Raw genomic sequence first — 18,549 nt, forward strand, 5'->3', positions numbered from 1 at the left:
AGGTATAACGTTACCTTTGCTTGTTAGGTATCACATTTTTTAGTTTTTGTGGTTTACAATACTTGACTTGGCAGAACCCTAGTTTCCTCTCTGCTCTCCTCTCGTTTTCTTCCTGTTTCCAATTGGCCAGGCCTGTTTTTGGCTGGTTGACATTGATCTTCCCCTAATTTACTGGTCTGTCATGTGCCTATTTGAAGGGAGTTGGAGGACGTCAGTTGTTTACAGCTTTGCAGGCCCAGTGAGTGTTTTTGACCGACGGTAGGCCGGCCCACGCTTGTTTAGAATCTGATAGCGAGGACTCTGCTGTACAGTATGCACAAACACTGGACATCTGTTGGACCTTTTACACCCCGTAGGAATCTTGTTCACTTGATCCATGTACAAAACGTCTCACCGGCTGCTAGCTCGTTGACTTACTCGTGGGGGCCTGGCTCATCTAGCCCTTCTAGGAGAGCAGGCACACAGGCTTTATCCTAAAGTGCACTGCTTTTAAACTGGGCCCACTGGGCGTAAAGTAGTGCAACAGCTTGGGAAACAGGGTGCCATTTTAGATGCAGGCACATACAGCACTCATGGCCAGGAAAAGTGGTTTGGCTGGTGATGGCTCCACTCCAGTCTCCAGACAATGCTGGATCAGCTCTGTGGTTGGGCCGCCCTCCTCTTCCCTGTAATCTATAGGGTCGTGTCTCCTCTTAGGGCTCGGCGGTGGGCTTTGTAGGAGGGCTCTGGGGTATTCATTACACCCTAAGAAATTCCTTCTCCTCTTGAGGGTGATTTGACTGGCTGTGGGCTAGCACTGCCATATGTAGTCAGACCCACGCTGAGTGGTAGTGTCGAGATGCACACTAGAAGGATAGGGGAAAAGTGCTCACGTCATAATTTTTCTGTGTTTTTTTGAGTTGTGTGATCAGTCTTCATAATAAATTGGGATTAGTGGGCCCTGGTGTTGTAAGGGCAGCGGCCTTTAAGTCTTCTGTGTGCACACGCTACCGTGTGCCTGCAAAACAGTTGTGCGCCAACACTTTTAACATATGGAAGCGGGCCAACTATGTTTTGGGTAGTCCTGGTTAGTAAGACGATGTGACTTCAGAATGTGACCAGCATAATGCATTTGATCTCTTTCTCCTGGTTTGTTTATTGTAGCTCGAAAGGTGTTTTTAGACTTGGGTGTAGACCATTAGGCACGTTTTGGTTCGCATAAGTTGTCAGTGTGGACTTTGCATATGTTGTCGGTGTGGCCTCTTTAAATCACCTTATTAAGCTATGTAGTGTGAGCAGCCAAGAGGGATTCTAACAGCTGGTAACGTCCCACACCGCCTGAGCGTGCTCTGCTGTTTGAGCTGACATGTTGATGGTAGAACTGGAGAGATTGAAGCGCTATCATTGACGAAAACATTGGCTAGTCATTATTACTAGAATGTAACCCCCCCCCAAATGGCTTTATCATAAAATAGGGCGGAGGCTTAACACTTGACAGAGAAAGGTATAGGCCTAGTCTAAAGCTGGACTGTTTACCATTAAGACTACTTTTTATGATTTGGGATTTATGGCTTTATGGGCCTAAGCAGTTTGGTTAGTAAAACTCTTAAACTCTGTAGGGCCCCATTCGATCATAAAGTTGATGTTGCATCATTTTCTAGACGTGGCAATTTAAACCATAACAAAGATCTTCCTGGCTCTGTTTGACTAAAGGCAGAGGCATGGGTCTGGAGAAATGGAACCACTGTCAAATGTATAGACTGGGCTATCGACGCAAGGATTAGTTTTTATCATGTTTTGTTTGCGATACAATGATTGTTTATGAGCATAGGAGTAAAACAAGCATATGTCTTGGATTCTGATGGGATAGGGCAGTTCAACTAAGCTCATGAGGCATTTATAGGTTATATTCGTCAAGAATCAATGGTTACACGTAATTTAGAAGTCACAAAATTGATGGGCTTCAGATGGGGCCCCCCCTCCAGATGCCCCCCCCTCCAGTACAGCACACAAATATAGACAAGGGCATATTTTGCCATGGCAGAACAGTGAAGCACTTTGGTTGTTGGTCTAAAGGTTCAATATGCACAAATCGCTCCGCCATTTCCATTCATGGGCGGCGTATTTGGAAATGACCATGATGATTTTTTCAATACAGTTTAAACAAACTATTGTTTGAAGTTTATCAATAAATAATCATATTTGTAGCTAATTTTTAAACACCTGCAGTCAACTAGGAGATATTTTACCTGTCACATTATTTTACATGAAGCTTACTATAGTTCCCCAGAACAGTTGAGCTAGTCACGTGTTACTTTGCCAATAGCACACAATGGGAGAAAGCGGGAGCAGAAGAGTCCCGCTGTGTATTGACTGGTGGGCCAGTAATCAAAGTTGCTGCTTCAAATCCCTGAGGTGAAAAATCTGATGTGCCCTTGAGCAAGGAACTTTACCTTAATTGCTCCTGTAAGTCGCTCTGGATAAGAGCATCTGCTAAATGACTAAAATTGATATTTTACAGAGTTCATATGAGGAAATCAGTCAACTGAAATAAATCCATTGGGCCCCAATCTATGGATTTCACTTGACTTGGAATACAGATATGCATCTTTAAAAAAGAAAAATGGGCCTAAGGATCTCGTCACGGTATTTTTGAGCATTCAAATTGCCAATTGATAAAATGCTGCTGTTCGTTGTCTGTAGCTTACGCCTGCCAATTGTTCGGCTTGCAAGCCTCCCCCTTTTTCCACCAAACATAACGATGGTCGTTATGGCCAAACAGTTCTATTTTTGTTTCATCAGACCAGAGGACATTTCTCCAAAAAGTAAGATCTTTGTCCCCATGTGCAGTTGTAAACGGTAGTCTGGCTTTTTTATGTCGGTTTTGGAGCAGTGGCTTCCTCCTTGCTGAGCGGCCTTTCAGATTATGTCGATGTAGGACTCGTTTTATTGTGGATATAGATACTTTTGTACCAGTTTCCTCCAGCATCTTCACAAGATCCCCTGCTGTTGTTCTGGGATTGATTTGCACTTTTCGCAGCAAAGTACGTTCATCTCTAGGAGACAGAACACATCTCCTTCCTGAGCGGTACGACGACTGTGTGGTCCCATGGTGTTTATACTTGCGTACGATTGTTTGTACAGATGAACGAGGTACCTTCAGGCGTTTGGAAGTTGTTCCCAACGATGAACCAGACTCGTGGAGGTCTTCAATTTGTTTTCTGAGGTCTTGGCAGATTTCTTTTGATTTTCCCATGATGTCAAGCAAAGAGGAACTGAGTTTGAAGGTAGGCCTTGAAATACATCCACAGGTACACCTCCAATTGACTCTAATGATGTCAATTAGCCTATCGGAAGCTTCTAAAGCCATGACATCATTTTCTGGAATTTTCCAAGCTGTTTAAAGGCACAGTCAACTTAGTGTATTTAAACTTCTGACCCACTGGAATTGTGATAGTGAAATAATCTGTCTGTAAACCATTGTTTTAAAAATGACTTGTGTCATGCATAAAGTAGATGCCAAAACTATAGTTTGTTAAACAAGACATTGGTTGAGTGGTTGAAAAACGAGTTTTAATGACTCCAACCTAAGTGTATGTAAACTTCCGACTTCAACTGTATGTATACCTTTGCGCAAGATTGGCTATCTTTGTAATTTGTTTTTGTTGTTAGCATGTTTAGCTAGCAGCCCCTGTGGAAACTAAAACTCACATTTCTATGTGAATTTGGTCGTGTTACCCGAAAAGTTACATATTGCAGCTTTAAGCTATGCAGATAGGATACGGCAGTCACTCTGAACTACCAGTTGCCTTGCAAGGTGCTCTTAACTCCAAGCAAAATGAAGTTTAGTACCATAGGAGCCTGTGTCAACTGGCCAGTTTGGGCATGATAATTGGCTAACCATTAAACTAGATGTTCATGTGACCATTGAATGAAAGGGATTATCTTAGTTAACTTCACAGTTCGACTGCATACAAGTGTTATCTGCAATTCTTATAGATGTTGTCGACATTATTTTAAGGATAACAGCTGTCCTGTCCATAAAAAGCCACCAGTCTCAATTTACACTACACATTGTCCATAGTGCCAAAATAACAACAAATTATCTCATACCTGCAAGTCATTCTTACAGTGATGTTATCTGTCAGGGAAATTAGTGTCTTTGAACATCCTCCAAGCCCTTGGAAAGTTTAGCATTTTCCTTGATTTACTGGCTCTCTGTAATCCTTTAATTATTAGAATCTCATGACTGTGACTGGACACACTTCTGCTTGGGGATTCTGATTGTCATTTGTAGTAGGAGTGCTGGCAGTTGACCTGTTTCCACAGACCTTAAACTTTTGAATATCCATCCCCATAACTTGCAACTTAACAATGTAGGATACACAAACAAATTCATACCTCGTGTTGCCAAAGGTGCATTCTGCAGTCTTTGTCCCCCTGTGGCCACTGGAAGAACTGCAATCATAGTTTAATAAAAAAATTAAAAAGTAAACTATGCAGACAAGTATTTAAGCCAACAAGGGTGCGGTCCTGCTGGTTCAATGTTATTAATATTTACATGAAATTGATTAAACTCACACTGCCTGTCCTTGTATCCAATCGCAGGGGTGTTATCCTTTGACGACGATGTGGATATGGACCATCCCTATTGCGATGAGGACGAGGCGGCGCTCGAGGCGGAGGTGAACGGCAACTGGACGCCACAGGAGAAGGCGCTCCACGAGGCGCGGCTGAAGGCCAAGGCCAAGCGGCGTGTGCGCAAGTCGTCATCCCGCAGCGAGTCGCTCTCAGAGTCTCTGTCGGGTGAATTGGCCGACGGCGATTCCCACAGCCCCAAGGGCAAAGTCCCCGTCCCCAACGACCGCAAGTCCAGGACAGGCAAGGGCCGGGGCCTGCCTAAGAAAGGTCTGTGCTATGCTAATAATGGTTGAGATAGATGGAAGTCATCTACTCTGTAAGCGGTGGTGGTCTAGTACCAGTTTGTCTGGGGCCATAGGTTTTTGTTTAGGATTGAAGTCTGGTAAACTGATCATAGAGCAGTGCATATGGCTGAGGTAATCTCCCTGGGTTCACAAAACCATCTATCCTAAACGTGTCTCTAGTGCTAACTGACTAGCTCTGATGTTGATGTGGTCTTTACACTACAGGTGGCGCAGGGGGTAAAGGTGTATGGGGAGCAGCAGGTATGGTGTATGAGGTAGAGGAACCAGATGTCAAGGACCCCAACTACGACGAGATTGCACAGGTAAAAGAGGGGAACGGGCGAGGTATGCGTGTATAAACGACATGAGCTCTCTCCTACCCCAACCTATACGATAGAGCCTCTGCACGCACCCCTCTCTTCTCAAGTACACCAGTGTCCCCACAATCCATGTCCCAAATTGTTACTAAAAAGACAACAGTTGCTTAGATGAGGGGGCCAGGGTTGGGTTCTTTCTGTAGTTGTTTTGTGCTGAGCTCTGTTTTTGGACTAGCTTTGTTCAGAAGTGGCCAATCGTCACAAAGCCGCGGCCCGTGTTGGATCATACCACTTTATGGGTTGTGGAAAATGAACATGCTTATGGTGACTGCTGGGATTGGCGGTGAATGCAGGGGCCACATGTTCCCAGACAAGCAGATATTGTCCATACAAAGTCCACAACTGGGTCATGCTCATCAGGACACATTTTTTAACTGAAAACTAAAACCAGCGTTTCTTATTGGACAGATGATAACTCCCCATTAGTTCTCCATTTCGGACTGCTTTCTTCCTTTTCGTGCCGACTGAACACAACCCTGTAGTTAACATCCATCGCCATAATAATGAGTCGTACATCCTCTTGTATCTTTTTGAATGGGATCAGAATAGACCATTTTATTTGTTTTCTTTTCTGGGTGAAATATCTTCCATTTAAATCAGGAAGGTAGACTTGTTCTGTCATAGGCCATTTATGACAAGTCATTTTGTATATTCCACCATACACCTTAGAAATTATCTATGATGGTTTATTTTTATTAAAAAAAAATTTAAAAAAAATTATCAGTTAAACGTGGATGTCGAAGGTGTTTGCTATTCTGTGTAGTGAGAAAGTGCCTCCAAGGCTATTCCTCGAGAGAGAAACCTAAAAGAAACCGTACTGGAGCAGTAGTGCCGTGGCAGCAGGTAACTAGGACAGAGTTGGTGACACTGGAGAGCAGCCCTACTGACCTCTAAAAGCATATAGCCCGAAGGCCCAGGTCAAAAGTAGTGCACTATATAGGGAATAGGGTGCCATTTGGGATGTCCCATGCTCTTGAGACACACATGCCTGTCTCCAGTATATCCCAGTAGTGGTGTGTCTGGGATCCCTACTAGCAAAGGGAGTGGTAAGGGTCACATGGGTCCTGTTTCAAAACTTGAAAGTGTGCATCCATCCTCCTCCCTTCCTGGAAGTAATCACTCATCAATCACGACTGGGTCTGTGAAAGTAATCAAATTCAATCAAGTAAGATCAATGGTTACTTTTTAAGGAAGGGAGTTGCAGGACAATACCAGAGCAGGTCATTGGTGTAGCCTGAACATTTTTGGTTGTTCTTAAAGGTCAAGCATACTTCTGAAACCTAGAGAGAAAACCGGAAAGGGAGTCGGTGCGTTGAGTAATTGCTTAAACAACGACTGTATATGTCGGCAGCACTTGGCACAGAACTGCTATCATGCTGTTACATTTGCCATATCCTGGCCATTCAGCCTAAATATGATGGCAGTTATTGACCCCTGCTCTATACCTTAAAGGCCCAGTGCAGTCAAATGTGATTTTCCTGTGTTTTATACACATGTCCACAATAGTTTAGAATAATACTGTGAAATTGTAAAAAGAAAAAAATGATTATCCCCTTTTTTAGCAAAAAAAAATGTATAGGTGGGAATTTTGCCCTTCCATGGGGATATCACTATGTTGTATATTAGTTAATAGACCAATAAGAAAGGGTTCCAAATCTAATTTTCCCCTCCCCACACAAACCACTCCGACAGACCTAGCAAAACTCTTGCTTGAGAAATTGCTCTTTGCTAAGAAGCTATTTGTTTTGGACGATTAAACTCTCACAGTAAGGTACTTAATTGTTACCCAGAAATGATTTGATTTTGAGATAAAAATGGCTGCACTGAATTTAACAAATGCACCAGTAGCATTTCAGATTACAGCCTAATCCTGCCTAATGAGCGGGCCGGCCGTGTTGATGTTATTAGATTGCTATTCCTGACCTACAATGTCTGTGGTTTCATTTTAAAGGGAGACACCGTGTATGCCACTGTTGTTCCAGAGCTGGACGAGAGGGAACTGGAGAAGACCGTCAACCCCATCGTACAGGAGTACTTTGAGCACGGGGACACAAAAGAAGTCCAAGTATGTGTTTGACGTTGCACTAAAGAGAGGAAGAGGTTGGATGGAGGGTTGGTTGGTTATTTGAGAAGGTCTTTAGGTGGCGGTGCATCTATTTTCTTTTACTGTTTTGTCTCAAAACCATGCAGGGTCCCGACTTATATGTCATTTTACTTCACGTTAAATGCCTTTTGTGTGTGTGTGTGTGTGTTTCTCTGTGTACACCCCACCCCCTCTTCCACTCCCAGATGCTGCTGAGGGAGCTGAACCTGGGCCACCACAAGTACGAGTTCTCCAGCCTGGCTGTGTCTCTGTCTTTGGAGGGCAAGGCCAGCCACCGGGAGCTCACCTCCAGGCTGCTCCGTGACCTGGTCGGCAAGGAGCTCTCGGAGTCCGACATGGCCCGCGCCTTCGACAAGATCCTCAAAGAGCTGCCCGACCTTATGCTGGACACGCCAGAGGCTCCACAGGTACTGGATGGGGGAAGGACTTGTTAGAAAAATACTTGGGCTACATCACAAATGGCACTTTATTCCCTATTTAGTACACTACTTTTGACAAGGGACCATGGCTCTCTGGTCTGAAGTAGTGTACTATATAAGGAATAAATAGGGTGCCATTTGGTATGCAATCATTGTACATTTTTCTTTCAGACAAATTATAATTTGTCATGCTGCTTTAAACGCAACCCTCTAATTTAAAGAGAATAACGGATCATCTACTCTAGTTTGACTTTTTAATTCTCTCCAACTCACCAGATGCTGGGACAGTTTATTGCCCGAGCCATCGCCGACCACGCTCTACCTATGGCATTCCTGGACCGCTACAAAGGCAAGGTGGACTGTGACCACGCTAGGTGAGCAAGGGTTAGGATAATAAAAAAAGATGGGCGTTGATTGGTGGAGGGGTGATTTAAATTCAAACAACTTTTTCAGTCCTTAGAATACTTTTTTTTTAGGGCTAAAGTAGTGAAGTAGTGCTTCAGACAAACAACAGACTGGCACAGACAAATGGACAGCAACATTTAGACACTGATAGGAATCATGTGCAGAAGGCAGGGAGAATTAGTTCATGTTGGTCATTTAGGGTGAGGAGAATTCAGATGAGGTTGCCCCTGTCAGTTTTGCTCACAATCAGTATTCTCTAAGGATTAAGGAAGAAACTGATCTTGGATCTGTTGCCAACAAGGAACATGGTGGGAAAGCCCACTTCACATCAAAGCAGCCTGAAGTGGTTACATATCTCTGTTGCTGATGTTGTCAGTTAAGCACTTAACAACCGCCTGATGAAGGGCCAGGGTAAATGTTTGCGCCTTCTCACCATGGAAGCGTAGTCATTCTCCAAGCAACTGAATGATCCCCCTCCAGAACTGATGACGGACCCTTATTTGATTTCACCTAATGTTTGGAATCTCCCATTTTTTTATTGTGGAAAGATATACTACTCCAACCTGAGAATGTGAATTCCAATGCAAATTATACTGTTATATTTATTCTGATGAGTTGGGGAAAGTCCATTTTGTAGTTAACCTGCTGATTCCTTTTTTAAAATATATATATATATTTACATACCCTGTCTTACTAGGCAACTTTATTCAGAAAGTAATTTTGTTGTGAATTCATGTGACCATGTACAATATCTAGCAGTGACTTGACACATTCCCCTTTTCTCATTGCAACTCTCTGTGGTTGTGGTCACGGTTGCGATCATGACCGTTGCGGTTATTCCCTTCCCCACAGAGCTGCGTTGGACCGCGCGGCGGTGCTCCTCTCCATGAAGAGGGAGATGGTGCGGCTAGACAACGTGTGGGGTGTGGGCGGCGGCCTCAGACCTGTCAAACACCTCGTCAAAGAGGTAAGAGGCAGTCTCTGCCAAGTAGGCGGGACCTGGCACCCCGCCAGCCAATCATCACATGCCAGTGTTGTATCATTGTGTGACTCATCAAAACATTCCAGGTATACAAGCAACCTCCCATTCCGGATGTTCTCTCTCTGCATGCATGAAATGTGATGCCTTGTTGGAAGTGACAGGAGACACCTAATGAGAACAAAATATGGATAAATGGCAACAGGCCTGGGTTCTGTTAATATTATTTGAACCCAGGTCTGAATGGCAATTCAACAAAACCTATATTCAGCTAACACCCATCTATCAGAGCTAGAAACATGCACAACCAATCAAAGGAGAGCTTTGTTATATTTCTCTGCAGCCTTCCATTGTGGGCCAACTGTATTTACACACAGTGGAGATGACCTTTTTGTTCCCTCCACCTGAACCCAGACTCTCAGTGCAGAGAGATGGGCTCTGTCTGGTTGTTTCCCAAATGGCACCCTATAAAGTAGTGTACTAAATAGGGTGCCATTTGGGACATAACCTGCCTGGTGGTCTGGATCTGTACTCGTGTGGTATGTGAACACAACAAGGTGGAGAGAACTTCATGCTGGGAAAAGAGCCGTAGGGAGCCCTGCCAGGCTGGTGTCAGCACAACGGTGTCCCTCAGAGCTTGGCTCTGACTGCAAAGCCTGGAACAAAGAGGCTGATGCTCACACTTACAGGGACACAGGCATAGGGACACATGCGTGCATGTATGTACGTAAACAGATGCACAGGGACGCACACACACACCTGAGTGCAGGTTTTCAAGTCGTGTGTGTGTTTGTGCATTTGTATATTCTAGAGTGGTCAAGAGTCTTTGCTCCCTGAACTAAATGGATCATTTGGCACCCTCGCGTGTGAGTGTGCACGGGTTGCACACATGCATGTGTCGATGTAGCAGAGCAAGAGTATTGTGTAACCCAACGTACGTTAGTCTCTAGCCTGCAGACTCCCGACCAGGTTTGACTTCCTGCCTGTCCTTGTTGGGCCTCGGGCCCTGATCGAGTGTGTCTACACTGGGCTACAGAGGGCACGGCCCACACAGCCTGCCAGAACAGGAGCTCCTAGGATGCGTCCCAAATGGCACCTTATCGCCTGTATACTGCACTACTTATGACCAGAGCACAATGGGTCCTGGTCAAAAGTAGTGTTACTTCATAGGGTCATTAGGGAAGCAGATTTAGCCTCTGGGTTTGATCAAATCACTCTGCCAGAGACTACATTTGAAGTCCGTATGGGTATTGAGAGCAATTTGAATAGCAGTATCCCCCTAGGGCGTTTTCACATATGCATTTAGTACTGTGGTGAGGTTCCCTGGAGTGTTCTTTCACAAGACCTGGAAATAACCCTTTCAGGGTGTGATTTGACAACATGCTCCAAGAACCGGCTCATACAGGGATATGCGTGTAAGAGTCAGACAAGTGCCCTTATTCCCCTGCTGTTACTGTTATATAGTGCTTTTGGCCGTGCATAGTGATCAGAATTGAATACAGGGGTGTGTGTGTGTGCACAGTGGGCAGTATCTTTTGTCAACAAAGCTGCCGGTGACGACTGCACAAACATTAAGCTAGGGTTGATTGAATACTGTACCATCGCACACACAACCCGAATACGACTGATAAGTCAGTGCTGGGAGTGACTAGGAGACTAGTGGAGTCCTCCAGAGCATCTTGCTTTGTCCCAAATGGCACCCTATTTCCTCAATAGTGCACTACTTTTAACCAGAGCCAATAAGTAGTACACTTTAATAGGAATAGAATCAGGGTGCCATTCGGGACACAGCCCGTCTGTCTCGCTTCTCTTAATCTGGGCTTTAGGAAGGCTGCCTATTATCTCCCCCACCACTTAAACACTGTCTGCCAGAGGACTGGATTGGTATGGTTTGGCAGTACCGTGCTCACTGCTCAGGGGTGAAGCCCTGGTCACGCTAGGGTCATCACACACTCGTCAGTGAGATCGCGCACCAGTTAACCCCCCCCCCCCCACCCCCCAGTGGTGGCAACCACTGGAACCCTGCCCCCATTTCACTGCTTCACCATAGAGAGGGGTAGTCGGCAGTGTGCCTGCTCCAGCTAAGGGTTGTTTGGGGGGTGCTAGGGCTTCTCTCCTGCCAGTGCATTCCATAGGAGATTGTTTACAGCTTGGGCTGTAGAAACAGAAGCAGTCCCCGACAACAAAAAACAACAACCTTGGTTGACTGAGTCTCTGTTCTTTTGACCAATCTATTGGTTAAAATGTATAGACACATCCTGTGTTGTATTCAAATGTACTATATGCACGGAGCTTGTCTGATGCTTTAAGTGCACTGTTTTGATTAAATGACACACGGATAACTAGAGGGAGTCTGACCACAAGTGATTTTATTGTACCGGGCTCAGACTTGCGGCGCAGAAAAAAGAGAAGTGGGGGAAAAAAGACTGCCCCATTGTCTCTCTCTCCTCCCTGCTGCAGCGACCACCACAGAACATCAAGTGTTTATCGCGCTGTCCATGTTGCTGAACCGACAAAATAATTACAGCCATTTCTGACAAAGTTTCTGTTGCTGAAATCATTTGTTTTAGGATTGTTTACGCTTATTATTCAAGGGTCGTTTTGTTATTTTAAAACACAAATGCTTGATTGCGTTTCAAATAATGAATCAAATGTATTTATAAAGCCCTTTTTATATCAGCAGATGTCAAAGTGCTTATACAGAAATACAGACTAAAACGGCAAACCATGCTGATGTAGAAGCACGGGGGCTAGGAAAAACTCCCAAGAAAGGCAGAAACCAGGCTCTGAGGGGTGGCCAGGCATCTTCTGGCGGTATCCCGGGTAGAGATTATAAGAGAACATGGCCTTCAAGATGTTCATAGGTGACCAGCAGGGGTCAAATAATAATAATAATCACAGGGTTTGTAGAGGGTGCAACAGGTCAGTATCTCAGGGCTAAATGTCAGTTGGCTTTTCATAGCTGAGCATTGAGGTCTAGACTGCAGGAGAGGGAGAATTGAAAACCGTACGTCCGGGACAAGGTAGCGCGTCCGGTGAACTGGTCAGCGTTCCATAGCCGCAGGCAGAACAGTTGAAACTGGAGCAACAGCACAACCAGGTGGACTGGGGACAGCCAGGAGTCATCAGGCCAGGTAGTTCTGAGGCATGGTCCTAGAGCTCAGGTCCTCCGGGATGGGAGGGAGAGAGCGAATTAGAAGAAGAGACCGGAGAATTACACCAGATAAAACACTGACCCTATCCCCCCCGGCACAGACTATTGCAGCATAGATACTGGAGGCTGCATAGATAACCAGGGCCAACCAGGCAGGATATCGCCCCACCCCCTATACACAGCTCCCACACCACTAGAGGGATATCAGACAACCAACGTGCTAGACAAGGCTGACAATAGCCGACGAAGAGCTCCTCCACCACACGACCCCGAGGGGGTGCAAAACTGGACATGAAGATCATGTCAGTGACTCTACCCACTCAAGTGACGCACCCCTCCTAGGGACGGCATGGAAGAGCACTCGTAAGCCAGTGACCCAGCCCCCATAATAGGGTCCGATGCAGAGAATCCCGGGGGAGCCGGCCAGGCAGAGACAGCAAAGGCGGTTTGTCGCTCCAGTGCCTTTCCGTTCACCTTTGCACTCCTGGGCCAGACGACACACAATCATAGGACCTACTGAAGAGATGAGTCTTCAGAAACTGAGTCTGCGTCTCTCACATGAATAGACAGACCATTCCATAAAAATGGAAAGCCCTGTCTCCAGCTGTTTGCTTAGAAGTTCTAGGTACAATAAGGAGGCTTGTGTCTTGTGACTGTAGTCTACGTGTAGGTATGTATAAGGCAGTGACCTCTATCTAAAGCAGGAGAAAATATATAACATAATATTAGTGTTGCACCATTGTCCTTATGTATTATAATCGTATACAATTTCAGTAGCACATGTCTGATGGACTGTGCCATCCCCACTGCCTCTACAATAGATTAGTCTAGTCAGACAGGCGATAATTAGACAGGTGTCTTGTACACAGCAACTTTTTTTTTCTTTTTTTTTTGTTGCTATATGCTCAACAGGCTGTTGGTCGACCAACATTTCTTATCGCCCCCAAAATTTGGGGTAAGCCCGAGTCACCAAGGGTTTTCGGAATTGCAGTTGCACTCACGGTTCATAACTGAACAGAAACATGAGGGTTGAGTACTACACACACAAAGCAGACATTGTTTGAGCAAATAGTCAATCACGATGCTCAATGACCAACGTGTCCAGCCAGTGATCGCTTGGGTGTCCTCCCCCCGATTCATGACTTCCTGTATTAAACAGGAAAAATCTTGCACTACCAAATAAACAATGTCCGGTAGTCACTGCTGAGAAATGTCTGAAACTATAGATAAGATGCATCTTTTATCTATTGGACATAGGCTTTAGCTCAGTGGGATACGTTGAGGTTTGAAACCTTACTGGTAACATCTGTATTGGGCAGTGTTTTATCCATGGGCGGTGAATGATGGTATGATGGAGAATTTGATTGATTCATACTTTATTGATATGCGTTTCAGATGAACTTGCTGCTGAAGGAGTACCTTGTATCGGGAGAGGTGAAGGAGGCGGAACGCTGTCTGCGTGACCTAGAAGTCCCTCACTTCCACCACGAGCTTGTCTATGAGGTAAAGAAAAATACCGAAAGCGCTTTGTGTCCTGTTTTTAAAAGGACACACTGTATCAAAATGTTTTGCAACAGAAAGCAAACATATTTTATTGGACAACTACATGGAGTTACTCCATACTGAATATGGCCTTTGTTGTCAGCACATAAGGATATTGATAGCAGATCATTGATGGCTCTACTGTACTTTCAATAGTGGCAACATATGGTGTAATCTTACTTGCCTTTTCAGTATTGATAAGACTATAGTGTGGTTGTGTTTACTGTCATTAAAATGTGAAGACTTATATTTATCAAATCAATTCTCTGTAATTATTCCATGATTAAACAATCACGGAACAGTATTTCACTAGGAAGTTTGGGCACCATGGGAAAGTTTTTTTAGAGTTTCAATTTCCCGACTATAACGCTTCAGCTATTTTCTTGTCGATTTTAGTGTTCTATTAATATATTGTTACCTCAGTCTCATTCTTGAATGTCACAAACCCTAACATGAATCAGCAATTTACAAATTGGCTTAATGATTTATTTACTAACTAATCAATCACAGAATTCCATAAACACACAATTAGTTATGCATTGGTTACTGACATGATACACTGAAAAGTCCCTAGTGGACTAAGCCCATATGACGGCTTGGTAGACAAAGGAAAGGGGTGTGGCCAGCTCCAGAGCGGGAAATTCAGTGGACCCCATACATACGCTACACTCCTGGAAATGCTTATACTTTTTGAACAACTGCTCATTTGAAAATGGCAATTTACAAATTTACGAGTGTATGCCTTTGTTGTCCCCCTCTGCGATTGCCGGTCTGTCTGCTGGATAGATTGTCAACAAAGTCTCTGGTTGGTCCACCAGAGATCAGTCTTTCGGAGTTGTAGCTTGTTATAATGGATACGTCAGAGTACTGTTCGACCGGTTGCGTTTACCAGACTAAAGTACTCAAACAGTTGTAGCCTGAATAATTGTTCTTTAGATTGAAATGGCTAAGAAATCTACAGTGTGGGAATGCTCTCCACGTTCTCTGGTCTTGTCCTTCGGTAGAGTTGAAATTTGAACCACCCGGTGTGTTTTGGTCTCGAGTAGTAGCCATTTCAACGTGGGTACACTGTCCCGGCGTTATCTTGACTATTTAAATCGCCAACCATTTCAACATGTAGCGACAGCTCTGTGTTTTCTGATCTAATGTAAATTTGGTCGGGAGTCCTTTAGAAGCACTTGCCTTGGGGGGCGATTCCATGATGTTTGGGTATAATGTCTGCTCACGGGGGCGTGGCCACTGACTAGTTAAAACCTTAATTGTTTTCATATCTCGTTTAGAAGGCTAAAATTGCATTACATCTTCTCAAATAGTTTCATATTTTATACAACATTCAGATGCAAACCCCATAATTAAAGTGTACACACCCAAAAAGAGTGTTTCATGTCCTTCATGAGATTCACCAAATTAAACAAACTTGACCACCAACCATCCACCAACCATTTCAAGTGGTTTGAATACGGAAATGTTGTTACATTATTCGACCTTGAAGGTATACCATACTGAAAAATATTTCTGTGGGAACAAAGGGATTCTCAACCTTCATTTTGGCCAAGTGGGGAAAAGAATTTTAGGTATTTATGACCGTCATAAACCTGTGGTGGGAGGGAGAGGGGGCTATGATCCTCACCCAAAAAGGGCGCGTCGTGACGATTGGTTTGACTTGCGCTACCATTCAAAAATGTGTTGTCAACTAGAAACTTCCGTGTTTTTGAAAGAAAAGCTTTTTTTTTTTTGTCCATTTTAAAATAACATAAAATCAGGAATGCAGTGTAGACATTGTTAATGTTGTAAATGACTATTGTAGCTGGAAACCGTTTTTAAAAAAGTTTATGGAATATCTACATAGGCGTACAGAGGCCAATGATCAGCAACCATCACTCCTGTGTTCCAATGGCACGTTGTGTTAGCTAATCCGAATTGATTATTTTAAACGGCGAATTGATCATTAGAAAACCCTTTTGCAATTATGTTAGCGCTGCTGAAAACTTTTGTTCGGATTTAAGAAGCAATAAAACTGTCCTTCTTTAGACTAGTTGAGTATCTGGAGCATCCGCATTTGTGGGTTCGATTACAGGCTCAAAAGGGCCAGAAACAAATAACTTTCTTCTGAAACTCGTCAGTCTATTCTTGTTCTGAGAAACTAAGGCTATTCCATGTGAGAATTTGCCAAGAAACTGAAGATCTCATACAACGCTGTGTACTACTCCCTTCACAGTGCAGCGCAAACTGGCTCTAACCAGAATAGACAGGAATGTGAGGTTCCGGTGCACAACTGAGCAAGAGGACAAGTACATTAGTGTCTAGTTTGAGAAACAGACGCCTCACAAGTCCTCAACTGGCAGCTTCATTAAATAGTACCCGTAAAACGGCATTCTCAAGAAAAGATTAAGATGGGCAAAAGAACACAGACACTGGACAGAGGAACTCTGCCCAGAAGGCCAGCATCCTGGAGTCGCCTCTTCACTGTTGACGTCGAGACTGGTGTTTTGCGGGTACTATTTAACGAAGCTGCCAGTTGAGGAATTGTTTGATGTCTGTTTCTCAAACTAGACTTTAATGTGCTTGTCTTCTTGCTCAGTTGTGCACCCACTCTCTCTATTCTGCTTAGAGACTTTGTGCTGTTCTGTGAAGGGAGTAGAACACAGCGTTGTACGAGGTCTTGTGTTTCCTGGCAAATTCTCACATGGAATAGCCATAGTTTCTCAGAACAAGAATTACTGACGAGTGTCGGAAGAAAGTTGTTTGTTTCTGGACGATTTGTGACTGTAACCGAACCCACAAATGCTGACGCTTCAGATACTGAACGAGTCTAAAAAAGGCTAGTTTTATTGCTTCTTTAAGCAGAACACAATTTTCAGCTGTGGTAACGTAATTGCAAAAGGGTTTTCTAATGATCAAATAGCCTTTTGAAATGATAAACTTGGATTAGCTAACACAACGTGCCATTGGAACACAGGAGTGATGGATGCTGATAATGGGCCTTTGTACGCCTATGTAGATATTTCATTTAAAGAATCAGCCGTTTTCAGCTACAATAGTCATTTACAACATTAACAATGTCTACACTGTATTTCAGATCAGTTTGATGTTATTTTAATGGACAAATTGTGCTTTTCTTTCAAAAACAAGGACATTTCTGAGTGACGCTAAACTTTTAAACGGTAGTGTGTTACCTTAATGTTTATGGTCCATGCTGCTGTAAAGAAAGTTTGATTAATTGTTTGTCTGACATGTTATCTTGCAAATCATTACCAAACATTTTCCCACCAACATCCTAGATACTAATTAAATGCAAATGTTATCAGTTACTCAAAATATTTCATGCCAAATCCATTCACGGTGGTGAATTAACGCAATGCTGCCCCAATGTGGTTAAATAAGGGATTGAAACCTCTCTGAAAATAGTCTGGTCTGAAAATAGCAAAATTAACAGCACATTTTATTGTGTCAAATAATTCTTTCTCCACTCTTCAGTCTCATCTTGGTCAAGCTGTCAATGCACATAATGGAATAGTTAAGACACTGTGTGCATGACATAACCGGTGTTCCAAATGGCACCTTATTCCCTTTATAGTGCGCTGGACAAAGGTAGTGCACTATATAGGGAATAGGGTGCCATTTGGGAGACACATTTTACAATCATTTTGTACATGAACATCCTGTTCATAGACATTAGCATGAAGTCCAATGCATTTTCTTCCTCTCCTGGATGGACACCAGGCTGTTGTCATGGTGCTGGAGTCCAAGGGGGACACGGCCGTCAAGATGATGTGTAAGCTCCTCCAGGCCTTCTGGAAGATTGGCCTCGTCACAGTGGACCAGATGAACCGGGTACGTCCCCGTACGCACCAGAAAGTAGCACTAAATTCACTGGTAGCACTAGCACAAAACAATAACTTCCAACTTCTAAAAACTATTTCCAGTGATATGACTGCAGGTTGTTATTTTCCAGCACTATTAACATAGCATGACTCATGTTAGACGAGTATTAATTGTCAACGTCAGACCTTGTGGATTTAAACCCGTCTGTAGACCCATCTAACAACTCAGTCAAGGCATATTTACTGTTGCTGATATAGCTACAGTATTTGGCCATATCCTCTCTAACTATAGCCACAGTATATATTGTGATATTCTCTCGAGTCACTGTCAAGGCATATTAGTTACCCGACAAACTCAAGTGACAGAATTCAATCATCTCTTATGATGGGAAGTGTTCTTTGACTGTAGGACTTGCTTACTCTGAGTTGTTGTAACATCCAGGGCTTCCAGCGTGTGTACGACGAGCTGCCGGAGATCAACCTGGACGTGCCCCACGCCCACTCCATCATGGAGTCCTTTACGGACCTCTGCTACCAGGAGTCTGTTATCACCAAACAGTTGAGAGACTCCTGTCCCTCCAGGTCAGTCCCAGTGTAGAGTGGTGCAAACTCTCATTTTGTCTCTTGGGTATAGTCAGTTCCTGATTCTGCGGTCGCATTTATTTTTGCGAAAATCAACAATTCCTTGCATATTATATGCGTGAGGGCTTGCAAATTTGACCTGTCACTGCACGATTTCGGCATGAAACTAAAAGCATTGACCCATCACCACAATACAAAAATAGGGCTCGTGATTTCAACCAATCAACGCACATTTACTGCATAATGATTCAATCAAGCC

The 18,549-nt window shown here is 43.9% G+C and overlaps 1 protein-coding gene across 1 annotated transcript in view; it reads left to right on the forward strand.

The window, feature by feature from the left end:
• LOC115145835 (programmed cell death protein 4-like) overlaps nt 1–18,549 on the forward strand; it is a 28,444-nt gene that overhangs the window by 7,758 nt on the left and 2,137 nt on the right. Inside the window, exons 3-11 of the mRNA XM_029687386.2 lie at nt 4,588–4,887; nt 5,130–5,227; nt 7,233–7,346; nt 7,571–7,792; nt 8,081–8,178; nt 9,062–9,176; nt 13,738–13,845; nt 17,608–17,718; nt 18,151–18,290. Coding sequence (XP_029543246.1) covers nt 4,588–4,887; nt 5,130–5,227; nt 7,233–7,346; nt 7,571–7,792; nt 8,081–8,178; nt 9,062–9,176; nt 13,738–13,845; nt 17,608–17,718; nt 18,151–18,290 — 1,306 coding nt within the window. The remainder of the gene's footprint in view (nt 1–4,587; nt 4,888–5,129; nt 5,228–7,232; nt 7,347–7,570; nt 7,793–8,080; nt 8,179–9,061; nt 9,177–13,737; nt 13,846–17,607; nt 17,719–18,150; nt 18,291–18,549) is intronic.

The sequence above is a fragment of the Oncorhynchus nerka genome, linkage group LG18 (genome assembly GCF_034236695.1).
Source record: "Oncorhynchus nerka isolate Pitt River linkage group LG18, Oner_Uvic_2.0, whole genome shotgun sequence".
Classification (NCBI taxonomy): domain Eukaryota; kingdom Metazoa; phylum Chordata; class Actinopteri; order Salmoniformes; family Salmonidae; genus Oncorhynchus; species Oncorhynchus nerka.